General features: G+C 41.4%; 1 protein-coding gene and 1 pseudogene across 7 annotated transcripts in view; one reads left to right on the forward strand and one right to left on the reverse strand.

The window, feature by feature from the left end:
- The first annotated feature begins 6,644 nt into the window (after positions 1-6,644).
- RHOT1 (ras homolog family member T1) overlaps positions 6,645-26,782 on the forward strand; it is a 61,603-nt gene continuing 41,465 nt past the window's right edge. For 4 of the 7 annotated variants that reach the window (XM_065908623.1, XM_065908626.1, XM_065908624.1 and 1 more), the window contains exon 1: positions 6,646-6,827. In XM_065908623.1, coding sequence (XP_065764695.1) covers positions 6,752-6,827 — 76 coding nt within the window. In that variant the 5' untranslated portion in view covers positions 6,646-6,751. Of the gene's footprint in view, positions 6,828-26,782 lie in introns of all 7 variants that reach the window. The other 3 variants (XM_065908621.1, XM_065908622.1, XM_065908627.1) reach the window with 2 other exon arrangements.
- On the reverse strand, positions 12,498-13,111 carry LOC136149549 (large ribosomal subunit protein eL20 pseudogene; annotated as a pseudogene).

Below are 26,782 nucleotides of genomic sequence, written 5' to 3' on the forward strand. Positions count from 1 at the left end.
GGCTAAAATCATGGTCATTTTCCTAGGAGCTTTATGGGGATATTTGCAGTTTTTCTGGGTTAAAGCATTGTGTTGCCTTGGAGGTTGTCTGTGAACACAGCCAGGCAGGGGGAGCAGATTACTAGATGTGAGACAGTCACACAAGTTGTGCTGGTTTTGACTAGGGGTGGGATGGGGAAAGAAAGAGATTTAGATTATGAGATGCTATCTCTTATGAAAGGTTTTCCAAAAAGGCAGTTTGGGCTGATGGGAGAATGATTTGGAGGATTCTGGTGAGAAAGATGAATGGCCAGACTTCCTTATCTACAACTTGCCCACCACGATAAGTCTATGTTGCTCATTACTGTTTCCTTAGAACCTAGTACAGAGTAGTGCACGTGGTGGAAACAATAAATATTTGTTAAATCATTTTATAAACATGATATCCTGCATTGTGTGCATGCTAAGTTGCGTCCTACTCTTTGCCAATCTATGGACCGTAGTCCACCAGACTCCTCTATTCATAGGATTCTCCAGGCAAGAATGCTGGAGTGGATTATCATTCTCTTCTTCAGGGGATCTTCCTGACCTAGGGGACCAACCTGCATCTCTTAATATCTTCTGCATTGGCAGGCAGGGTCTTTACCACTAGCGTCACCTGGGAAGCCCTGGTATCCTACAATAATGTCTCAGTTAACGCAGTGCTATCGAAATATTTCTATTACTTTTATATAAAAGACATTAGTGTTGACATTTTACAAGAGATGATTGTACCAAAAATTAATTCCTAATCTTTAGCACATTTTCTCTTTCCTTTGTACTCTCATCTTTTATGTACATCATTGTTTTTTTTTTTTAGTTGCACTAGGTCTTCACTGCTGTATGTGGACTTTCTCTAGCTGCATCGAGCAGCGACTGCTCTTTCTTGTGGTGCATGGGCCTCTCATTGCGGTGGCTTCTCTTGTTGCAGAACACAGGCTCTAGGCGCCCTGGCTTCAGCAGTTGCAGCAGGGGAGCTCGTAGTTTCAGCGTGCAGCTGCAGGGCATTCAGGCTCTAGTAATTGTGGCCCACGGGCTCGGCAGTTGTGGCTCTAGGGCGCAGGCTCAGAAAAGCACAGGGCTAGTTTCTCTACAGCATGTGGGATCTTCCCAGAACATGGAATGAACCCATGTGCCCTGCACTGACAGGCAGATTCTTATCTACTGTGCCACCAGGGAAGTCCCAGCCATGAGTTTTTAATAACCCAATTAATACCTGTGCATGCCTGCAAAAGTTCAAATTTGCAAAGGTGTGGAGGGTTAAAGTTACAGAAATACATGTTATACTTAGTTTTTAAATGGTTGTGATTGTATAAAGGGTTTTATATTCCTATTATTTTACTTATTTTGTGAATACTTTTCCATGTCTTTGATAGGCATTAGTTTTTCCTTTTTTTGCCATTAAAATTTTTTTTTTTAAATATGAAAATATGATAACACATTTATAAGAGACTTGGAAAATATAGAACAAAGTTACATATAGTCCCACTATATATTAAAATTATTTTTTAAGTAGATGAATTAAGATGTCATTAGTTTAATGACTGCAAAATTTCCAGTAATTTTATATCATATTTAATTTAGCTATTCTTCCACAATTGTATATTTTTCCACTTTCTACTATTGTGTAATGATGCTATAAATAGAATATGTTTATGCAAATAGGCTTCCCAGGTGGCGCTAGTGGTAAAGAACCTACCTGCCAATGCAGGAGACATGAGGTGCAGTTTCCATCCCTAAGTCAGGAAGATGCCCTGGAGGAGGGCATGGCAACCCACTCCAGTATACTTTCCTGGAGAATCCCATGGACGGAAGATCCTGGAGGCTACAGTCCATGGGGTCGCAAAGACTCAGACATACACACATACCAAACAATGACTTCCCAGGTGGCGCAGTGGTAAAGAATCTGCCTGCCAATGCAGGAGATGCAAGAGACGGGGGTTCAATCCATGTGTCAGAAAAATCACCTGGAGGAGGAAATGGCAACCCAGTTCAATATTCTTGCCTGGAGAATCCCACAGACAGAGGACCTCAAAGAGTCGGACATGACTGAAGTGACTTAGCATGCATGCATAATATGTAGATATATATTTCTTCTTTTAGATTATTTGCTTGGAACATATTTACTTGTGGTAATTTCTTTGCAGATATATGCAAATTATAATTTTACTATTGTGCAGAATTTTTTGTTCTGTGGAAATAGCTTGTGGCCTAAATTTTTTTTTTTGAGAATCACTGGTTGGCATAGATAACAAGTCAGCACAAATTTTAATGTCTCTGCAGTAATTAAAAATTATAGTAAATGCATTTTTGTCATTCAGAGCTTACAATTTGGGCAGGCAGACTAATCAATTTGCCCTTGGAAAGATAAGGCAAATCAGCAAATGAATCTCAAATTTAAAAATGCAGTTGCTGGGCTTCCTTGGTGGCTTAGTGGTAAAGAATCCGCCTGCCAATGCAGGAGACGTGGGTTCAATCCCTGGTCCGGGAAGATCCCACAGGCAGCAGAGCAACTCAGCCTGAGCATCACAACTGCTGGGCCTTGTGCTCTAGAGCCCAGGAACCTCAACCATTGAGCCCACATACTCGCAGGCCCTCAAGCCTGTGCTCTAGAAAAAGAAAAGCCACTAAAAAAAAAAAAAAGAAAAGAAAAGCCACTGCAGTAAGAAGCCTTCACAATGCAAAGAAAAGTAGCTACTGCTCATTGCAACTAGCACAGCCAAAAATAAATAAATAAGTAAAATTATTTAAAAAATCCATGTACTCTAAAAAAATAAGTAAATGTTAAAAAATGCAGTTGTTAAGGATGATATATGAACATGTTCCATATGTTAAGTAATGTGATAAATGTTTTATTGCATTATTTTATTTAATTCTCTAAGAGCTCTATGAACTAATTTTGCTGATGGGGTTTTTCAGAGCAGTTATGTAGCTTGTCTACATAACATAAGCACAGGTAACCAAGTACTGGAGATGAAATGTAGACTCCAGAGATCATGCTCTTAACCTGGACATTAGGGAATTCAGGTCACCTGGGGGCAAGAAAGTCTGAGAGTCTTCTCAATATCAATTATCTCTTAAGAGTGTTTTTACAGTATTATCTGAAAGCTTGAGAAAATTCAAAAGAAAACTGGATGCAACCTCATCACCAGATGAGGCTCTTGTCTGGAAAAATATCCCCTTAGTATGGTTAATTATAATCAAATACCTTTTTAAAGTAATGGAGCTGAATGATGTCTCTTCTGGCCGAATTAAAGAAATAGAATCCACGTCCTCTGGAGACCAATCCATGTGACTATGCAGAGGGCATGGATGTTTGACCAATGAGTCAAGAACAAGTGCATTCAAAGGTAAGATAAAAGATTTACTCTGTTATCGAGTCATTAGACTTTTCTGCTCTGCCAGAGCAACTTGGCAGGAAAAGAGGAAGTCTTCCTGGAAGAATCAGAAGACAAGAGTGAAGATGGATGCCACCTTGGGTTTAATTTGAGAGACCAAAGATAGATGGATCTGAAGAGTGGGACCAATGCCAACCCATCTTATCTGGCTTCCTGCCCGGGACTGTGTCGAACTCAACCTTCAGAGACCAGCCTCTCATTCCACCCAGTGTCGGTCATTTAACACACACTGTATCTTCTACCCAACAGGCCTGCCCAGTAGCCCTGGGGCGTTCCACTGTCCTGAATCTCAGATAGAGGCTATGTTGCAAGTTCCTTCTTTGATAGGTATGAAAGATGGAGCCTCATCTCTTGGGGAAAGTGCTTTATTCAGACTTTCCAGTGTCCCCTTCACAGTTGAGGAACCATGAAGTTTTTCTTGTGAAGGCAGAACTGCTTCCCAGCATTCCAGAGGAAAATTCCACCAGTGCTCTAGATACCAATCTGTCCTCTTGGCTTTATCCAATCTACTTAATATCCAGTCATCAATCTATAATATCCCAACTGTAAATTCCACTGCCAACAAATCCATTCTCTGACTTCTATTTTGCTGCAGTGTGGGTCATGGTATGGCTCAGTCCTCAGGCTCAGAAAGTTGTACGGAAGTCACTTCTCTCACGAGTTATTTTATTTATTCAGCATTTGTGTATAATACAGACCATGTTCCAGACATTCTTTGAAGCATGTTCCTATTATATTCACTCATTTAATCTTTGTAACAATCTCATGAAGTGTTATTTCCATCTGGCAGATGAGGCTTAGAGAAGCTTAAGCAATTTGCCTGACAATGCACAGCTAGGAATTGGTAAAGCTGAGGTTCAGACTTAGGCAGGCAGATTCCAGAGTCCCTGATTTTAATCACTGAGCTATGCTGTTTGCAAGAGAACTTCAGAGTGGCCCCTGATGGATGTCTGTTAACATAGGAGAAAGGTATAAAGCTCAAGGCAAGGCAGGAGGCCAAAGCTTCAGAAGTATAGCTGACTGGGAGATGGGAAGGGATGGTAAAAAGGAAACTTACATTGCTTGAGAGGCACACTCTGGCTTGTCAGGCTCCCCACTCCCACTAATTAGGGAATGTTGCTATTTTTTTTATACCAAACCATTAGTCCTTGCCAGTGAATAGGCAAGATGAGTTAACCTGGAGGAGGGAGAGGAGATGGGAGATGGCAGAGCTGAAGGACCGTCAGCAATAGGAGATGGAGGGCAAGCTGCAATTTCACTCACACCTGACCTTAATGGCACAAGTTTTGGTTCCTTGCTGGAAGGAATTCCATGTACTCTCTTGAGAAAGACAATCCAGTGATGTCTGGGTAGTAGGTCTATTTTTTTCATCCTAGATGACACGGTAGCACTGGATTGCATTCTGAACGGCTGTTGTAACATTTGTGTACTGTTCTACATTTGGGTCCAGTGACTCAAAAACTAACAGTGCCTTCTTAAATAAAGAAAAAACCCCCCTGCCATTTACTGCGTTGGGATTCTCTTCAGTGTGAACACTTGTTTGAATCTTTGAAAGTTCTCAACTTAAAGGTTCATATGTAGAGGACTTACTATACTAAAAATTCTGAGGAATATTTTCCTCTGAAAGAGCAGGCCATCAAGCCTTGTGAAGTTCATCTTATTTGCCTCCATCCTGGAATATGACTTACTGCCTCCCAGTGAGCAGAGAGTGTGTCTTTCCTGTCTTCCTCCTTATATCACAGAGTGATTTTTGGAAGGGCTCCCACCGCTATACTCCTTAGGGATATCATATAAATAAGACAGTGAAATACTGTTGTAAACATAACAATGAATTTGCCTCAAAATCTACAGATTTCAACTTTTCAGTGAGCTTTATGACAGTAATGACCTCTGAGATTACAGACCAAGTAACGGGAGTCTGGCAAAAGCTTGACATATATTATCTTTATTCTTCACAACCATCCAAGGAGGTATGTACTATTATCATTATTGACATGTTACAGAAGAAGGGGCAGTCTTGGAGAAGTAACAGCCTTACTCAAGATCACATAACTATCAGGTGATGGGCTCTGGATACACCCATGCAGTTTGCCACCAGACCACAAGGCTTTTCTTAGGAGAAAAGAGGGTTGGTATAATGTACATGTCATTTCCTTTAAAAAAATTCATTTTCAGGGACTTCCCTGGAGGTCCAGTGGTTAAGATTCCACTCTTCCACTGTAGGGGGCATGGGTTTGATCACTGATCTGGGAATTATGATCCTGCATGCCAGCATACCACGGCCAAAGAAATAAAAAAAATCATTTTGTAATATTTAGCATAGGAAAAAAAGGAATATTATGCTTAGTGTTTCTTCATTTATTCTAGATTCCTTTCTGTCTATCATCTCCCACTGTATTCTAAGCTCTGTTCAAGCATTAGACATATAGCAACAAATTCCTCCGGATGGAGAAAGTCAGGAAGAAATTAAGGCAATGTTAGACAAATCAATAAGAGTTTATTATTCAGTGACACCTACATGTCCAGTACGGTGCTGGGCAAACTTATGTAAAGAAAAGTATCAGAAGATCCTGCCGAAAGTAAACCATACACAGAGAGGAAAAACATTTAGTTTGGTTTCAAATAAATGAAGCTGTTTACACTGAAACCATAGAAACTAACCTCATTATTTAGAATCATATTTTATAAGCATCCCAGGTAAAAAGCAGCTAGGATGGTGGACTTCGGGTAGTGGAAAGGGCTCGATCCTGGGAGTCAATCAAGCACTTTCTGAGGGCCTTGGCCAGTAAGGTGGGGAATAGTGCTGAAAACCAGGTAGACACGTCGCTGCTCACCTGGAGCTTATAGTCATTCTGGTGAGAATATTCCCGCCCCGAGTCACACTGCCAAGTTCTAGCTATCTGACCTTGAGCGAGGAACTTCTCCCGCCCCTGTTTCGTAAAAGAAATGGAGTCAAGACTAGCGACTTTGCCACTCAGATTCCGGGTCCAATTTATCCTGGCCGGTGTTCCCCGAGGAGGGTGGGTGAGACTCCCCGGCGACGCGCTGCGGTGCATGGCACAGGTGGGGCGCAGGGGCAGGACGGAGAGCGTTCGCGTTTCGAAACCGCTTGTCCCTCGCGGCGCCCCGTCCTCCCCGCCGCCGCAGCGGAGCCGGAGGAGGCGGAGCCGGCGCCTTCCCGACTCCGGAGTGGGGAAGCTGCTGAGGAGGCGGCGCGGCGGGCCCGGGCAGCCGAGGCTCGGGAGGGGCGGCGGGGGGAGGCTGGCAGGCGGCGCCGGCGGCGCGAGGAGAGCGGCGCGGCGGGCTGGGCGCTCGCGGCGAGAGGAGTCCGCTCCATGCCTGCGGGCCGAGGCCGGCCCCAGCGAGCCGCCGACATGAAGAAAGACGTGCGGATCCTGCTGGTGGGAGAACGTGAGTCCGCGCGCGCCGGGGTGCTGGCCGCGGCCGCCGCAGCCCTTGCCGCCCCGCTGCCCTTCCGCGCCCCCGGGCCTCCCAGCTTCTCGGCTCTTCTCTTTCGGCTGCGGCCCTCGACCTCTCGTCTCTCCCGGGCCCTCCTGAGACCTCTCTCCCTGGTCCCCACGTCGTGTTCCACCCCCAGCCGCGTCTCCATTAGCCCCTGACGGCCCGGCCTTCTTCAGCCGAAGGTCCTCGCCTCCTTTCCCATTTGGAATCGTTTCCTCCCGGGCCTCCCGGTTTCCGAGGCCGCCGCCTCTCAAGTCCTCTCGTCTTCCGTGGAGATTCCCCTGTCCCCGCCAGGCAGGTGCTGGAACAGGCAGGCAGACCGGCGGCCAGTTGGAATGGCGTGAACCGGCTCTCCCGGGGAAGCCAGGGGGAGGGCTGCAGGACTGGGCGATTTGTGGGCAAGGTCAGGTGTCTCTGCCTGATTTTGCGCTCGCGGACTCCCTCCTTCTAGACATTGTAAGACGCGGAGCATTTTTTAAAACGATCTTTGCTCTTTGCATTGGAATCACTGGGTATTTTCCTCAAAAACGTATTCTCAAGTTCAAGTTATGCAAGTGTTCAATGAATGCTTATCTGAGGAGGGTCCGTCTGTTGAGAGAATTATTGTAACCCTGAAGTCTAGTTGCCCTCATCTTTTAAAACACTGTAATAGAATACAATAGAATCAAACTTGATAGTTAATTTTAAAATAACGGGCACACGTGAGACCCAAATAGAGCAACATACACGTGACACCCTAACCCCCACCCTCAACCCTGAGATTCATAGATTTCACTTTTGAAGATTTAGTAAAGGAAGCATGTCTTTTCACTGACTTGGGGACAGAACAGCAGGGACTGCTTGATATCTGTTATGCAAAGTACATGACTCAATTGGTAGGGCTCAATAAGAAAGAGGGCTGGGAGGTCTGGATTGTTTGTTTTGAAGTACATCTGGTAATGCTCTGGTTTTCCCAGGTGTCTCAGTGGTAAAGAATCCACCTGCCAAGTAGGAGACACGGGTTCAATCCCTAGGTCAGGAAGATCCCTTGGAGGAGGAAATGGCAACCCACTCCGGTATTCTTGCTTGGGAAAGCCCATGGACAGAGGAGCCTAGCAGGCTATAGTCCATGGGATCACAAAGAGTTAGATACAACAGTGAAAAAATAAGGCTCTACCACTGCTTGCTTTGAAGCTTTCTTTTCTAAACTCCTGTTCCATTCTAGACTAGCTCCTCCAGGTCACTGTGATGCTCTCCAAGGAAGAAAACTAACATACTTTTTACTGTCTTTTGTAGTGTTCTTTGCTGTTCATTGAAATCCTTGTTCACCTGCTATTGAATCAATAGAAATTTTCCTTTAGAATCAAAATTTAGAAGTAAGCTTAGCCAGACACGGTTTACTTTTTGGTTTGCAGCTGTGAATTTTAGTTTTAATTTAAACCACATATGTATCTCAGTCTGTGTTTTGCATGGACTTTCTTGACAAAGTTCAGGAAGATGATTCATGTTGATGTATTTGAAGCAAGGTAGGGAGAGCGAAAAGGTTGGCTTAAAGCTCAACATTCAGAAAACTAAGATTATGGCATCTGGTTCCATCACTTCATGGGAAATAGATGGGGAAACAGTGGAAACAGTGTCAGACTTTATTTTTTTGGGCTCCAAAATCACTGCAGATGGTGATTGCAGCCATGAAATTAAAAGACGCTTATTCCTTGGAAGGAAAGTTATGACCAACCTAGACAGCATATTAAAAAGCAGAGACATTACTTTGCCAACAGAGGTCCATCTAGTCAGGGCTATAGTTTTTCCAGTGGTCATGTATGGATGTGAGAGTTGGACTGTGAAGAAAGCTGAGCGCCGAAGAATTGATGCTTTTGAACTGTGGTGTTGGAGAAGACTCTTGAGAGTCCCTTGGACTGCAAGGAGATCCAACCAGTCCATCCTAAAGGAGATCAGTCCTGAGTGTTCATTGGAAGGATTGATGCTGAAGCTGAAGCTCCAATACTTTGGCCACCTCAAGCAAAGAGTTGACTTATTGGAAAAGACCCTGATGCTGGGTGGGATTGGGGGCAGGAGGATGAGGGGACGACAGAGGATGAGATGGCTGGATGGCATCACCGACTCGATGGAATCACCGACTCGATGGACATAAGTTTGAGTAAACTTGTGATGGACAAGGAGGCCTGGCATGCTGCGATTCATGGGGTCACAAAGATTCGGACACGACTGAGTAACTGAACTGAGGGAAAGTAGTGAGTAGATGATGGACTGAAAAAAAAACTGCTGCTTGAAAGACAATTTTTTTTTTTAAAGCAGAAATTCTCTTGGTTTTAGTATTGAATTTAGCAATTACATGTAATCCTTAGTCTGTAAAGTATCTAAATGGAAATGCTATACATATGTAAGATACGTGGTCAGCCTTAGGACATTTAAGTTAAGATGTTAACAGTGTTATTTATGGCAGTGGTTTAGTTGCTAAGTTGTGTCGGACTTTTGCAACCCCATGGACTGTAACCCGCCAGGCTCCTCTATCCATGGGATTTCCCAGGCAAGAATAAAGCCTTCATTTCTGAGGAAGACATTTTTCTCAAAGAGAATAGTACCAAAAGCTTTAGGCCAGATACCATATATACATGATTTTTTCCCACATTTAAGAATACTGGAAAGAGTTATACTTATTGGAAATACGTAATTTCAGATAGTTACATTAAAGGCTTGTATCCTGGGGGGAAATTATTGAAACATTACTTTTTGAGATTTAATGTATCTTGACATCTGCTTAACCTAGCTGTAAATGCTAGATAAACAGAGTGACCAAGACTGTTTTGTTTTTTGGCCCCGCTGTGCAGCTTGTGGGATCTTAATTCCCTGATTAGGGATCAAACCCATGCTCCCTGCATTGGAAGCATGGTGTCTTAGCCACTGGGCCACCAGGGAAGTCCCAGGACTGTTTTAATACTGATCCGATACACAGATTTATCAGAAATAATAATTCTGTTGTATTTTTAAGATGGTTCAGTTCAGTCGCTCAGTTGTGTCCAACTCTTTGCGACCCCATGGACTGTAGCAGGCCAGGCTTCCCAGTCCATCACCAGCTTCCGAAGCTTGCTCAAACTCATATCCATTGAGTCAGTGATTCCGTCCAGCCATCTCATCCTCTGTTGTCCCCTTCTCCTCCTGCCTTCAATCTTTCCCAGCATCAGGGTCTTTTCCAATGAGTCAGTTCTTCGCCTCAGGTGGCCAAAGTATTGTATTTAAGATGGTTAACTAAGGGAAATAGGAAAAGAAAAAGAAACATTGTCCCTCTGGTTATTGTTTCTCTATCACTTGAGGACATTTTATTGCCGTTAGTGTCAGTCCCTGCACACAGCAGCAGTGTCATTCACTGAGGCTTCCAAATACTTGAGTGGTTTCAGCATTCCGTTGGCTTAACCTGTACTGTACTCTGGAGGTGAAATGGATCTTTTCTTGACCCATCCAGAATTTGCATTCTGAGTCAACAAGGTTTTAACACTAACTAGTTGCTTAATGCCTATTGACTGCTTAGATCAGAAAAGCTAGGCTGTCTATAAATATTAAAGTGTTTTTTTGCAAAGAAAGCCAAAGTATTTTTAAGTATCTTCTTTACCTTAATTATTGAGCATATTGAATACTGTTCAGGCCAAATTAAAAGTCAAATACCATTCTTTAAACAACCTTTAAAGATGCAACCACCCAAAGCTTAGTTTTTCAGGTTATGACTTTTCATAATCAATTTCATTGGCCAGAATTTGCATTTAGCTAGATTTGCATTAGTAAGCTTAACAAACGTTCTTATTATAATATGAGGAATGAGCCTTATTAACCTTTCATCCAAATCATGTATCTACATTAAAAGTACACAGGATAGTCTTAGTTTTAATGGCCTTGTTTTAGATTAAACTGAGATATATTGATCTTCTGGTCAAATTAATTAAGAAAGTGGAACTGTTGTTCTCTTTTTAAATAAATTTGGTAACTCTTTTTTTGTCTAACTGCTTAGTTTATCATCAAAACCTCTGCCAAACTAGCTCAAGCTTTGGTTGGCTCTGGCCTAGGCTTTTGTAACATCTCCTTAACTGGTGTCCCTGCTTCTAATTTTGTCCATTCTCCATGTAGCAGACAAGAGTCATCTTTAAAAAATATCTCAGATCCTGTTACCCAGGTTAAAAATTCTCTGATGATCCCTACTTTCGCTTAGAATAAAGGCCAGTGCACTCTTTAAAGCAGTCCTGACGAAGTCCTTCAAAGCAAGGGTCTGGCCTTTGCTTTGGTCTTGTACCACCCTCTCCTTGGTTTGCTTTCTCTACCAGAGGGCTCTGACCCAGGCCTTATCCCTCTTCCCTTGCATAAGTGTTCACTTTTTGTTGTTGCTGTTGTTGTTTGGCCTGGAAGGTAAGCTTCATAAAGACTGTGGATTTGTCTTCTTTATTGCCATTTCCCTGGGGCCTAGAATAGGCCTGGCAGAAAGTAGGCACTCAAATAGTTGTTGAAAGAATGAAAGAGTTCAAGCTAGTTTATTTAGACTTTGTTTCCTAAACCACTCCTCTTAGTCATAAAAATGTGATCATTCTCCTTTCTTTTTTTTTCATTCTCTTTTCTTAAAATCAAATCTGCTGTGGTTGTTGTTAGGATCTGAAGGGGCAGCATTCATCCAGTCTCTTCTTCCATGTTCTTAGCTTTATTTTGTTGGGGGAGATTCCTGTGTTCTGGCAGTGCCATGTCTAGTTCATGTCTTGGCTGCCAGGAATTGTAGTCCTTGCCAAAAGAGGTCAGCTTCTCCTTGAACCAGCAGAGGCCATTTAGAGGTTTGAAGGAGTTAGAGAAAGATTCTTTAGGTATAAGAGTCAAAGAGACTTCAGGAATAAGCTAGTATTTATTTTAGAGAAAGGCTTTCAGTGATCCTTTTTAAAACCATGTTGCTCTCCATTCTGTTCGTTGTTAGAATGACATTTAAAGATTAAACTGCTCCAGTTTCAATTACACTGTGTCTGGGTGATAGATACTCAACGCAGCATGGTACCTACTATCACCTGGGTGATTGGTCACAGAAAGTCCAGTCTTCTAGGTTGGTGCAAATGTAATTGGGGTTTCGGACAGTGAATTTTAAATCATTATAGCTAGGCTCAACCACATCTTTATTAATCAAAATAGGAACCATTACAATCAACACATTTTTGCCAATGAGGAATAAGTTGATTTATTCCTGAAGCATAAAAATCCATGCTTCGGGATTCAACAAACTCTTGGAAAGCATTTTCTGCCTCAAGCTGCTTGTGGAAGTGTTTTCACTGCAAAAAGTTGTTGAGATGCTTGAAAAAGAGGTAGTAGGTTGTCGAGAGGTCAGGTGAATGTGGTGGATAAGGCAAAACATCGTAGTCCAGTTCGTTCAACTTTCAAAGTATTGGTTGTGCGACCTGCAGTCAGGTGTCGTCATGAAGAATTGGGCCCTTTGAGTTGACCAGTGCCGGCTGCAGGTGTTGCTGTTTTTGGTGCATCTCACTGGTTTGCCAGGCATACTTCTCCATTGTAATGGTTTTGCCGGGATCCAGAAAGCTGTAGTGGATCAATCAGATGGACAGCTGACCACCAAACAGTGACCCTGACCTTTTTTTTTTTCCTGGTTTTCCCATTAAGTTTTATTTGGGCAGACCCGGGACAGAGGACCTGCACCTAAAAGAAGGTGTTGGGCCTCTTGGTGGTGAAGCGTGGCTTGTGCTGGCGATGGAGGACGCGGTGGGGCAGTGGGAACTTGATCTTGGAGTCGTGGAACTGCTTGACCGCTGGTCGGTGGCACTTGCTGGCTGCGATCTCCTCCACCTTCATGATCTGGATTGAGTGGGCCTGGGCTCGGTGCTGGGCACCCATGTCTCGGTAGCACTAGGTGACGGCGCCGGTGGTGATCAGGTCCCGGTACTCCCGGTACATGTTGTGCGTGCCACTTCGGGAGTCATAGCGTAGCCAGATGCCGAAGTTCTTCACTTGCAGGGGAGATTTCTCGAACACCTGTCCACAGTAGATGATTTCCCCCGAGGATTTCTTCATCTTCTTCAACTGAGACACGAAGTCCCAGAAGTGGGACTTGGCAACAACTTGATTAGGCGCAAAAATCCTCATGCGATAGAGGGGCGGCGTACGGCATTTGGGGGTCGGCAGGCAGCGCCCCACCACCTTATACTCTCGAAGCGTCCCTGAGGCCTTCATGGCACTCCACCCATGACCGCCGCCACCCTCGAAAAGGACGACTGTGACCTTTTTTTGGCGCACCTTTGGCTTTGTGGAGTGCTCTGGAGCTGCTGCTTGTCCCAGCCACTGAGCTGGTCATCACAGGTTGTTATATACAATCCACTTTTTGTTGCCTGTCACGATCTGATTAAGAAATGGTTTGTTGTTGTGTAGAATAAAAGAAGACAACACTTCAAAATGACAGTTTTTTTGATTTGTGGTCAGCTCTTGGGGTACCCACTTACTGAGTTTTTTCACCTTTCCAATTTGCTTCAAATGCAGAATGACCATAGGTCCATGTTGAGTTCTTCAGCAGCTTCTCACGTAGTCGTAAAAGGATCAGTTTCGATGATGCTCTCAGTGGGTTGTTGTCAACTTCTGACGGCTGGCCACTGCGCTCATCTTCAAGGCTCTCATTGCTTTTGCAAATCTTGAACCACCATTGCACTGTATGTTTGTTAGCAGCTTCTGGGCCAAATGTGCTGATGTTGTGAGTTGTTTCCACTGTTTTACGACCCATTTTGAACTTGAATAAGAAAATTGCTTTTTGTCTAACATTATTTCCCTAGTCTAAAATAAGTATAAAATAGATAGCAAGTAATAAGTCATTAACAAAAACTCATAAAGCGAGAAATGTGCATTAAAATGGTATATAACATAACCACATTTAAGAATATATTTCAGTATCAAATGGCAGAATTCTACAGCCGCAATTACTTTTGCCCCAACCTAATACATAGTCTATTTCTATAGAGAGCTCTTCTCTATCCTCGTTATACATGTACTGAGACTTGTTTTCTGCTGTCTTTTCTGCTCTTCTGGCGCCAGTTGGGCTCTAGTGTTGATAGAGTTTGAAGGAGAGGGATAGACCACAGCATTTGTCCTTCTGCGGCTGACATCGTCTGCATGTGGTTGATGAAATTTTCTTTGGGAACAGTGCTCAGCTATTTCCCCAAATGCTAAAGTTTTGCAGTTTAAAATACAACATTATCACTCTCCTCCTCCCTTTGTATTCTAATTACAATAACTTAGGAAGAACCAACAAGGCTTCTTAATAAAGAAGCAGATAAAAATGAGTAGATCCCTTTGCTGCTTGAAGCATGGGGTGTTTGTTATCAAGAAAAATTTGCCGAAATGGCTGATAGGATGGTAATTGGAACCAGAGAATGTTATTTCCGCTTCATGAATATTAAGAATTTGCTGTCATTTAGAACTGGATGTTCAAAAGATCTGATGAAAAGACAAAGAAATTTTTAGCCTGGATAAATCTAGATAATTTACTCTATAGTGATGAATTATGCTTCCCATGGATGACCTACTTAGAAGCATGGAGTTTCAGGCTGAACTGTAGCATATTGTATTGAACTGAATCAGAAGGCCTTCTGTCCTTGGAAATAATTGTGGCCATGCTTGTAATTTTCGTAGACCAGTTTAATATTTGTCAGGCAAAATAGAGGAAGTGGAGACCATCAGATAACTGGCTAACAAAGGATAATTTTTTTGTCCTCCATATCAATACTTGTATATAATTATTAAATTTAATTATAGTTATTGTTATAAAATTGTACTATATAAAATATTTATAATATATATTGTATTTATATTAAACTTAAATTTTAATTGATACAATAACTAGAGAAGAACTTGGGATATTATTCCTTTATGGAAATAGTTTTTATTTTTTGGAGTAGTTAAAATTACATAGTGCTTATACTCATCTGACATTGTCATAGGGTCTTTGTGTTTTTTTGACCTTGACCAGGGATTGAACCGGCACCCTTAGCAGTGAAAGCATGGAGTCCTAAACCACTGGACCCCCCAGGGAATTCCCATAAGGGATTTTTTTGATCATTGGCTTGTTTAAATAGCTTTAAATTTCTAATATTCTAAAATATTTTTCCTTATCTTCAAGGCATTCATTTATTTCTCAGTTAAAATTAGCTTGAAAGTGGCTTATTTTAACTTTAAACCTGCTGCTTTATTATTTCTTTGATAGTCTCACTCAAGGTTAGGTGGGTAGACCTTAAGAGAAGAGAAGCAAAACAGCCCTAGTTTAGATTCTCCAAAACATTTTGAAACTAAATCATATCTGTGTAACCCTTCATTAGTTAAAGCAGCTATCATCTCACTGCTCCTCCAAATGGAAACCCAGAATGATACTAGTGAGAACATGCCTGCTTATTTTCTTCCCAATTCACTGTACTCTGTCTCTCTCCTGCTGTTATTTTGAACTTGTTTTAAAAAAGGAAATCACTCTTGGATTTTTATGTGTAAGAGATTCATGTTCTTTGATTTTTTTTTTTTTAAAGGTCTTCTATTAGACAATTATTTCAGAAACTAGATAGGATTGTTTTACTGTGATGAGTGCTACACTGCCTCAGATTCCTCAACAGATGAGGCAGAATATGAATGAGTAAACAGAATATCGCAGTCCGAAAGATAGTATCGATACAAATTTATTCCTGCTCTTTGGTACCGCTCTCCTGAGTCTGTATGATCAGGCATAAGTAAAGTTTTTTTTTTTTTTTTTAATATATTATTTTATTAGTTGGAGGCCAATCACTTCACAATAAGTAAAGTTTTTAGACTGTCGCTGTCCTTCCACGGCCGCCTGTCCTCGAGTTGTCTGCTCTCCTGCCTCTGAGTCCTGCCCTGTTGGAACAGACACGGGGGCGAGAGCCAGAACGGCCCTGAAGAGCTGAGCTGTGAAAAATTATGATTTTCTTCAAAATAGTAATCTTTCTCTTCTGAAAATATCACTGGAAATACAAAGGGTCCTTGGGGAAAGCAGAAAGGGACTATGACTAAAAAAGGGTTGTTCTAAGAAGAATGATAAGAATGGATGCACTTTAAAGGGTATGGTTGAGGGGAACTTTAATGGTAACACGGAACACCTGTTGAAGACCTGCATTTTGCTAAGGGAACCTGAGTGATGGTGATTAAGGAAAAACAAGCCCTTAGCTGTTTTAGAAACTACTCGGCATTTTGATGTTGTCAATTGACATAATTTTGAACATTTTGTTTAACATTTTGAGTTGAGGATTCAAGGGTAGGTTTCTTCTGAAACTGGTGAGGGCCTTAGAATGGTAGGATACAAATAAAATTTTTTAAAGATAATGAGTTGGCCAAAAAAGTTCGTTCAGGCTTTTCTGTACAATCTTATGGGAAAATCCAAACGAACTTTTTGGCCAACCCAGTAATTCTATAAAGGGAATTATGAGAAGAATCAGTACATTGAAGTAGGCAGACTTCTCAAGACCCAAGAGTGGGACTTGTTTTCGTGACCAAGGAGCATCTGAGTTGTTGCGGATCTGATTCATTTTTTCCCATTCTTAACATAGTAGATCAAGGATAACATTACAGACCTTACAACTGACCTTTGAGCAGCGTGGGTTGGAACTGCGCAGATCCACTTATCTGAGGATCTTTTTCAATAGTAAATACTACAGTACTCCACAGTCCACAGCTGGGTGAATCCAGGGATGAGGATACAGAAGGATTGCTGATACAGAAGGTCGACTCTAAGTTACAGGATTTTCAGCTGTGCATGTGTCAGCATCCCTCACCCCCGGTTGTCCAAGGGTCAGCTGTCTACGATACCCAGGAGAGCTCTTCAGAATGGAAGAGTTTCTGGGGACCTCTGTGCTGGCGTAGTTGTGGGGTTTAGGAGACCAGGAAAAAAGCAGGCATTTCTCTTGGGGCCAGAGAGGGCCCGAAGTTCAAAGGTCACGGGTATTGTACAGGCATTGGATCTTCTAAAAGGTTTGGTAAATATCTGGAGTAAGAAGAGGGTGACTTGGCTCATTTTAAGATAACCTTTTGTTGTTATTTAGTTGCTAAGTTGCTAAGTCATGTCCAGTTGACCTTTGAACAATACAGGGGTTAGGGGCACCAACCCTCTGTGCAGTTGAAAATCTGCATGTAACCAGCCCTCTGTTTACTGTGTTCCTCTGAGTCTGATCCCACGTCGCAAATCTGCAGATTGTGTAGTACTGTGGTATTTGCTATTGAAAAAATGTCTATCAAGGTGGACCTGCACAGGTCATGCCTGTGTTGTTCAAGCCTCAGCTCGATTTTATCTCCATTGTGAATAATCATGTGGAATTAGGTTGGATACTATAAATGTAGAGATGAGTACTAACTTGAGGTGGCTGAAGGTTTGGAGTTGCTAGAACCCTAAACAAGGTCGTGATAAAAGGAGTCATTTAAATTATGAAGTGCTGATTGTAAGTCATCAAGTACTAGAAATTCTTGGACCCAATATTGGGTTCATGAGTCCCTCTGTATTCTTACAGATAGGTGAATGTTTTTGTCAGATCACTGTCCCATGCACAGTTAAAACATAACAGATACAATTTGGGGATCTGTCTGCCATTTCTAGGGTACTGCAGGGTAAGTTACCATTAATGTAACATGCACTTTTGTCTGTTACAGGCCTGTTTTCTAGCTGTGCTACGTGCTGATTTAGATAAATCATAAAATATAAACATTAATAGCATCTAATCCATTTTTTTTTTTAACTGATGGGAAAATGGAGGCCCAGAGAGAGTCAGTGACAACTCAGGGTCGTCTGTTAATGGCAAAACTGGTTCCTAAATGCTGCTCCAGCACTCGCTTAACTCCTTTAATTCAAACTCCTCCTCAACACAGCTAGTACCGATTTGTGTATTTAATGTGTGCCAGGTATTGTCCCAAGCATTATGCATCTGTCATCTTAATTAATCCTTTTACCACTTCTGTAAAGCTGTTCAGTATTCTAGTTTTATAGATGAACAAAGTGAGGCTTCGTGACTCGCCTGAGGAAACACAGCTTATAAGCTCTGACACCGAGATTGCAGTTCAATTCTGTCTTATTCCAAAGCCTGTGTTCTTTTTTTGGTGAAATATTTGTATAAAATGTAAAAAGATTCATATAACAAATACCCATCACCTGGCTTAGTAAATAAAACATTACCAATTAGTTGAAGCCCCCTCCTCGTTGTATTTCCCTCAGCGGTAACCAACCACTTTCTTGAAATTCACATATGTGCTGTTAGCCACTACTCCATTTTACTAAGTGCATTTGCTAGGAGCTACAGATTGACCAGTGAGCAAGCAAAATATGTTCTCTGCCTTTGTGGAGTTTCTTGTGGGTGATAGTGCAATACTTGTTTCTTAGTCTTTCTGGAGATACCCATTAGCGGGTAGGACACATCAGGTTTTTGCCAAGGAGGTCTAGGAGATCCTTCAGGAGACCACGGGTGATGTACTGGAAGGTTGCTTAGATGTCTTTACTGATTTTTTTTTTTTCCTTCTAGGGAGCTGCTTTTATGAGCTTTTTGATTTCCTGCTACATTGAGAGAGACTTCTGGGAGGAGAAAATATTCACTTCTCTTCCTGCTCTTCCTTATCTCCCCTTCTCTTTTTAAAACAGAATGGTTGAACATAGCACTCGATCCATACTTATTTTATGGCAGTTTACCTGTTGTTTTATACATTTTCCATATTATCCCCCAGAGTATCTAAGACTGAACTTTCTTAGAAGACAGCTAGGTAAATACCTATCAATTAACTGGTTAGGAGTCTGCAGAAGAAAGACGGGTCATTAGAAGCATAATACTCTGTGTTCTTCTAGTGTTTTTCCTAGTTTGGTTCAGGCAGGGCACAGCTATGCCTCAGCGAGACTTGTACTCTTGGACAGAAATTCTGTTAACAGTGTTACTCAGTTTTCTGAGCCATCCTTTCTTTTGAGAAATACAAAACCATCATGCTGTCTGCATTCTGACAATTTTCTGAAACTACCTGGGTGTCCTATAGTTGAATTCAATTTTGACACTGACAACCCTGGATTAGCCTCAGATCCTACAAATTAAGGGGCAGGATCCCCAACAAGATCACCTTTACTTTTTAGTTTCCATCTGCAAGTGGGGTTCCCAGACTATCCACACTTCTTTCTGGCTGACTACAATTAGGGGCTTCCCACAACCCCTTGGGTTCGGTAATTCACTACAAAGACACACAGAACTCAGGACAGTGCAGTGCTTAAGATTACGCAGATGAACAGCCAGATGAAGAGGTACCTGGGAGAAGGTCTGGAAGGGTCCTGAGCTCAGGAACTTCTGTTCCTGTGAAGTCAGGGTGTGCCACCTTTATGGTTCATTGATGTGTTCACCAGCCAGGAAGATCCCCGGAGCTTTGATATGTCCAGAGTTTTCATACAGGACTTCAGTAGGTAGCCCCTGCATTGAACTCAGTCTCTAGCACCCGACCCCCACTTCCCCAGAGGTTTGGGGTGGGGCTGAAAGTTCCAACCCCCTAATCACATGGTGGTTTTTTCTGGCGGCTGACCCCTATGCTGAAAGCTGTCTAGGCCCTCCCTTCCCCTTTAATAAGTCACCTCATTAGGACAAGCTGAAGCATGGTTGAAAGAGACTATAACAAAGGACACTCCTTTCACTCAGGAAATTCCAAGGGATTTTGAAGCTGTGCCAGGAACTAGGCATAAAGACCAGATGTATTCTTTATTGTATCACATCCTCCTTTGCTAGTTGTAATTTTGGGATTTTGCTGGTGGGCCAGTGGTTAAGAACCGCCTGCCAATGCAGGAGACAGGGGTTCGATCTCTGTTGGGAAGATTCCACATGTTGTGGAGCAGGCTTAGCAGCCTGAGCACCACAGTTACCGAGCCCATGCTGTGGAACCTGGGAGCCACAACTGCTGAAGCCCTAGAGCCTGCGCTCCGCAACAGGAGAAGCCCCTGCAAAGAAGTCCACACCGCAACTAGAGAAAGCCCGCCTGCAGCAGTGAAGACCCAATGCAGCTGAAAATAAATGGATAAAAAATAGCTATAATTTCAACATTAATTATTGCTTTACTAAAAAGTTGAGCAAAGTAACTTTAGAATTTTTTTTTTTCTTTGATTGCCTCAGCAGTTTCCTGCTATTCACAATTCTTCAGTTACTCTTAAGACAAGCTTTGAATGGGAGAGTTCCAGGAGCTCCGAAGGGTAGACCTGATTTCCCAAAAAGCAGTGGTGAAGCTACAGCAATACCACTGTGTTTGGGGCAAGGTGAAATTAAGTTATGTACCTCAGTCTGGTTGATGTGCTAGAGGTTCTGCTCTCCTTGATAGTATAAAGTTAGAAAATTCCATTCAGTGTTTTCAAATATCTGGTTATTGTGTTAGTGCAGACGCATAGATGTTAAGTGTGTATTAATATTTTCTATTTGTAACAGTCTGATATGAGTGAAATGGCTTAGGAGTAGTTCAGAGGAGGAGGGGGAAGGCTTCAATAGCCCCAGGATGTCAGATCACACAAATTGTGAGGTAGAATTTGAGCTGTCCCTCAGTTCAGTTCAGTCACTCAGTCGTGTCTGACTCTCTGCAACCCCATGGACTGCAGCACACGAGGTCTCCCTGTCCATCACCAACTCCCAGAGTTTACCCAAACCCATGTCCATTGAGTTGGTGATGCCATGCAACCAATCTCATCCTCTGTCATCCCCTTCTCCTCCTGCCCTCAATTTTTCTCAGCATCAGAGTCTTTTCCAATGAGTCAGCTCTTCGCATGAGGTGGCCACAATATTGGAGTTTCAGCTTCAACATCAGTCCTTCCAATGAACACTTAGAACTGATCTCCTTTAGGATGGACTGGTTGGATCTCCTTGCAGTCCAAGGGACTCTCAAGAGTCTTCTCCAACGCCACAGTTCAAAAGCATCAATTCTTCGGCACTCAGCTTTCTTTATAATCCAACTCTCACCTCCATACATGACCACTGGAAAAACCATAGCCTTGACTAGATGGACCTTTGTTGGCAAAATAATGTTATGCTATCTAGGTTGGTCATAACTTTCCTTCCAAGGAGTAAGCATCTTTTAATTTCATGGCTGCAATCACCATCTGCAGTGATTTTGGAGCCCAGAAAAATAAAGTCTGACACTGTTTCCACAGTTTCCCCATCTATTTGCCATGAAGTGATGGGACCAGATGCCATGATCTTAGTTTTCTCAATGTTGAGCTTTAAGCCAACTTTTTCACTCTCCTCTTTCACTTTCATCAAGAGGCTTTTTAGTTCCTCTTCACTTTCTGCCATCAGGGTGGTGTCATCTGCATATCTGAGGTTATTGATATGTCTCGTGGAAATCTTGATTCCAGCTTGTGCTTCCTCCAGCCCAGCGTTTCTCATGATATACTCTGCATATAAGTTAAATAAGCAGGGTGACAATATACAGCCTTGACGTACTCCTTTTCCTATTTGGAGCCAGTCTGTTGTTCCATGTCCAGTTCTAAGTGTTGCTTCCTGACCTCCATACAGATTTCTCAAGAGGCAGGTCAGGTGGTCTGGTATTTCCATCTCTTAAGGAATTTTCCGCTGTTTATTGTGATCCACACAGTGAAAAGCTTTGGCGTAGTCAATAAAGCAGAAATAGATGTTTTTCTGAAACTCTATTGCTTTTTTGATGATCCAGTGGATGTTGGCAATTTGATCTCTGGTTCCTCTGCCTTTTCTAAAACCAGCTTGAACATCTGGAAGTTCATGGTTCACATACTGTTGAAGCCTGGCTTGGAGAATTTTGAGCATTAGTTTACTAGTGTGTGAGATGAGTGCAATTGTGCGGTAGTTTGAGCATTCTTTGGGATTGCCTTTCTTAGGGATTGGAATGAAAACTGACCTTTTCCAGTCCTGTGGCCACTGCTGAGTTTTCCAAATATGCTGGCATATTGAGTGCAGCACCTTCACTGCATCATCTTTCAGGATTTGAAATAGCTCAACTGGAATTCCATCACCTCCACTAGGTTTGTTCGTAGTGATGCTTCCTAAGGCCCACTTGACTTTGCATTCAGGATGTCTGGCTCTAGGTGAGTGATTACACCATCATGATTATCTGGGTCATGAAGATCTTTTTTGTACAGTTCTTCTGTGTATTCTTGCCACCTCTTCTTAATATTTTCTGCTTCTGTTAGGTCTATATCTTTTCTGTCCTTTATTGAGCCCATCTTTGTGTGAAATGTTCCCTTGTTATCTGTAATTTTCTTGAAGAGATCTCTAGTCTTTCCCATTCAGTTGTTTTCCTCTATTTGCGCTGATCACTGAGGAAGGCTTCCTTATCTCTCCTTGGTATTCTTTGGAACTCCGCATTCAAATGGGTATATCTTTCCTTTTCTCCTCTGCTTTTCGCTTCTCTTCTTTTCTCAGCTATTTGTAAGGCCTCCTCAGACAACCATTTTGCTTTTTTGCATTTCTTTTTCTTGGGGATGGTCTTGCTCCCTGTCTCCTATACAAAGTCACGAACCTCCATCCGTAGTTCATCAGGCACTCTATCAGATCTAGTCCTTTAAATTTGTTTCTTACTTCCACTGTATAATGGTAAGGGATTTGATTTAGGTCATACCTGAATGGTCTAAGTGGTTTTCCCTACTTCTTCAATTTAAGTCTGAATTTGGCAATAAGGAATTCATGATCTGAGCCACAGTCAGCTCCCAGTCTTGTTTTTGCTGACTGTTTAGAGCTTCTCCATCTTTGACTGCAAAGAATATTATCAATCTGATTTCAGTGTTGACCATCTGGTGATGTCCATGTACAGAGTCTTCTCTTGTATTGTTGGAAGAGGAAATTTTGAAGGAGGTCACCATTATCTTCATTACTTCCACCATAGTTTGGCCCCAGGTAAATAGCAGGCTGGGAACACAGCTCCACCCATCAACAGAAAATTGGATTAAAGATTTACCGAGCAAGGCCCCGCCCATCAGAACAAGACCTAGTTTCCCCCTCAGGCAGTCTGTCCTTATCTCCTTATCAGAGGGCAGACAGAATGAAAACCACTATCACAGAAAACTAAGCAAACTGACTACATGGACCGTAGCCTTGTCTAACTCAGTGATAACTATGAGCCATGCCGTGTAGGGCCACCCAAGATGGACGGGTCATGGTGGAGAGTTCTGACAAAACATGGTCCACTGGAGAAGGGAATGGCAAACCAGTATTCTTGCCTTGAGAACCCCATGATTAGCATGAAAAAGCAAAAAGATAGGACACTGAAAGATGAACTCCCCAGGTCAATAGGTGCCCAATAGGCTCCTGGAGATCAGTGGAGAAACAGCTCCAGAAAGAATGAAGAGATGGAGCTGTTCTTGAGAGATGGTAAATGTTTGGTAAAGTAGACCAGAGAAAGGGGATGGTATTTTAGATGAAGAAAACCATGTGAGGGGGGCCAGGATTTAGCATGACTTGTTTGCGCCTACACAGAACAGAATGGCTTTATTTGAGTAAATCATGTATGAGGACTAGCAGGAAAGACAGATAGGTGATCTGGGGTTAAATTATTATTTTCAAAGGCAGTAGAATAGCAACACTTTGATGCGATAGGTAATTGAGAGTCAGGGATGGCTTTTGATCAGGTGAGTTAGGAAATGTAAAGAATGTGCAAGAAAGATGTATTAGCATTTGTACTACTGATATATTAATGAGAGGAGAGACAGGATAAGGGGGTAGAAAGTTGTGAACTAGGAAGTGTTTTGGTAAAGGTGCTATATTTAGGGGAAACTGGGAACAGAGGAAGGAATGAGTATTAAAACTGTCAGAGGAAGTTTGACAGAACTTGAATGATCAGTACAGAGAAAGGGGTAGGCAAAGATGGTTATGCTTTTTTTTTTAATTTTAGCTTTTTATCCTGATGTGTAGAAAGAGTGTTCCTTGTTGGTGAAAATCTCATAAATCCATTGGAATATAATCTCCATGAATATAAAAGTTGGGGAAACATAATGCCTTGATCAGTAGTATCCCCCTGACTTGGAATAGTGCCTTGAGTGTAGAAGTGCTCAAAAAATGCATAGAAGGGATGCAGGAATGCATTTAACATGTCAAAGTTGAAGTAAATTTCAGTTGCCATCTGTAAATTTAGAATGTGACAGTTTTTACCACCAAAGTGACTTTTGTTTTTTAAGAAGGAAAGTTAAAACCTTTATTTATTGAGAAACAGTGATAGGTCAGGTGCTCTGCTAAGCACTTGCACATATATGATGTTGTTTAATTCTTAATGGAACCTTGAAGAGATGGTATTATTATCTCCCTGAAAGTGTTGACTTTTTCTAGTCCCCCAAATTATACATATTTATAAAATCATATTGTACGTGGTAAAGATGATACGTATTTGAGACTTGCTTCAAAATAATTCATGGGAAAGGACAAGAAAGAATATGGAAAGAGATGAGGTTGGGTGATGGGTTCACATACCAGATTACACTGTTATCACTAATTCTGAAACTTTTCCATTTTTTAATAATGAAAGAAAAAAAATCATATTGTTCATGGTGATATATACTGGCCTAATTGCCATTTTTTTTTAATAAAATGAAACAATTTGAGCCTCCAGATAATGACTGTAATGGATTATAACCCATAGAATAATATAATAATCCATGAGACCACACTCATAAGAAACAGGAAAGTTTTTTCTTACAGGAGAATGCAAAGTAATACAGGAGAATAGATAGAAATAAAAAATCACCATCTAGCAGCCACGATAGCAGTACTTGTTTTAGGCAAGAAGCTTGAATGGCTGCTAAACCTGATAGCCAAAGGTTTGATGAGAACCACAACATTTACATAGTCTCAAAGTACCTCCTCATAGGATATTTTTTAATTAGAAAAAAATAACTTTACTGGGGAAACCTAACACCACCTCCTCCAAGTGATGACAGCGAACATCACAGTAATGGGACAAATTGACATTATCACTTCTTGCATATTCTGCAAAAAAAGCAGAGCCTGAAATTAATCGTGGGATAACATCATACAGACCCAGTTGAGAGAGATATTACAGAATAAATGACTTTAGTCTTCAGAAATGTGAAGGTCATGAAAGATAAAGATGGAGGAAAGCCTCCAGATTAAAGGAGACTAAAGAGCTATGACAACCAAATGGAACGTTTGATTCTGGACAGAAAAGATTTTTCTTTTCTATAATGGATAATAGTGAGACATGAATAAGGTTTATGGATTACATAATAGCACTGTTTTGGGTGTTAATTTCCTGATCTTGACATTACTGATTTAACTGTGGTTATGTAAGAGAATGATACTGTTTCTAGGAAATACATACTAGTGTGCTTCAGGGTAAAGGGGCATCATGTTTGTGATTTACTCTCAAATTTTTTTTTAATTTTATATGTGTATTATATATACATATTTATATACATTATATATTCTATATACATAGAATAATAATGCAAATATGGTTAAATGCTAACATGTGGGGAATTTGGTTAAAGGATAGACATGACTCCTTTGAATTATTTTTGCAATTTTTCTGTACATCTGGAATTTTCTAAAAATAAAAAGAGCCAGAGCTGCTGGATTAGTCAGCAGTGAATCAGTGAATTATTTTAATTAACTTACGTAGTATTTGTGTATGCGGTGCTCACTGACTTTGGGGATCGTCATGCATTTTCTGTATTACTAACATGTTAAAATGGGTTATTCTCCTAGGTCTGTAACTGGTCTAGTGAGACCATGAGAAAATCACTGTGGCTGGGTCCCAGGCTCTTCATCTGAAATTTCTGTGACGAGCTGGATAAGTTGACTTCAGTACCTGGCTCCTCGCAGTTCTCTGATGATGGGCTCCAGATTCTCTGACTCGGAGAAATGTTACCTTATTGTCAGCCCCTTGAAGAAGGCCCAAGCCTTCTCACACATGTAAATTGAAAGGATTGAGGAGTCAAGAGCCAGAAGATGCCTATTAAGCACCTGGACTGCCCTTTATCAGCTGTAGCCGCTTGTTTGCAGCACGCCCTCTGAGTTGTTTTCACCACTACCCTCCCTTCCAGCCAGTCATTATTTTTCCAGACTTGACTTGTACTGCAAAGGAATGTGACTTTCCTTGACTTTAACATTTTCCGGCTCTTTTATATTTAGACTTCTGCAAACTATAGTTTGCTATCACAGCAGAGGTCAACAGGCAGGTGGACTGTTTTCCTCTCGAATCACAGAAGGATTTTAGTTGATAAGCATTTGAATGTCTAATAATAGTAATCATATGATCAGAAAATGATGGGAATGAAAGTCAAGTTTCAGAAAGAAAATTAAGAATTTAAGTTTGTACATTAAAAAAACTTCTAGGTTAGGAAATGTAACAGGAAAGTTTCTTTGCTCTTATTAACCCTTTAAATATGATACCTTAGAAAGGATGTAAAGATATGAAGAAATAGACACTCTGATCTTCTATTGGTAATGATGTAAATTATTCTTTTTTGGCAATAATATAACAGTGTCTATTAAAAGCAAAAAGATCATGCGTGCTAACTTGAGTTCCTCTTCTAGGAACTTATCCTGTAGAAATTAACATTGCAGCCCTGTTCATCATTAGGGGATTACATTAATAAATTATGACATATCACACACTGGATTCTTATACACTTATCAAAAAATAATGTAGGAAGCTTTTTAAAATGTTAATATAAAATGCATTATTATTACTGCTTTTAAAAATTGTGATAAAATATACGAAACAACATAACATTTTTACCTTTAGTAAATATTCCGTTCAAGGGCATTAAATATGTTTGCAATGTTGTATAACCATCACCACTTTCTACACTTAAAACTTCTTCAGCACCAACAAAAACTCTGTTATTTATTAGATAATAACTTTCTCTTCCCTCTCCTGGGAGATTTTTAAAGATTGTCATGGAATACTGCCCTAAT

Source organism: Muntiacus reevesi, chromosome 18 (genome assembly GCF_963930625.1).
Source record: "Muntiacus reevesi chromosome 18, mMunRee1.1, whole genome shotgun sequence".
NCBI classification, from domain to species: domain Eukaryota; kingdom Metazoa; phylum Chordata; class Mammalia; order Artiodactyla; family Cervidae; genus Muntiacus; species Muntiacus reevesi.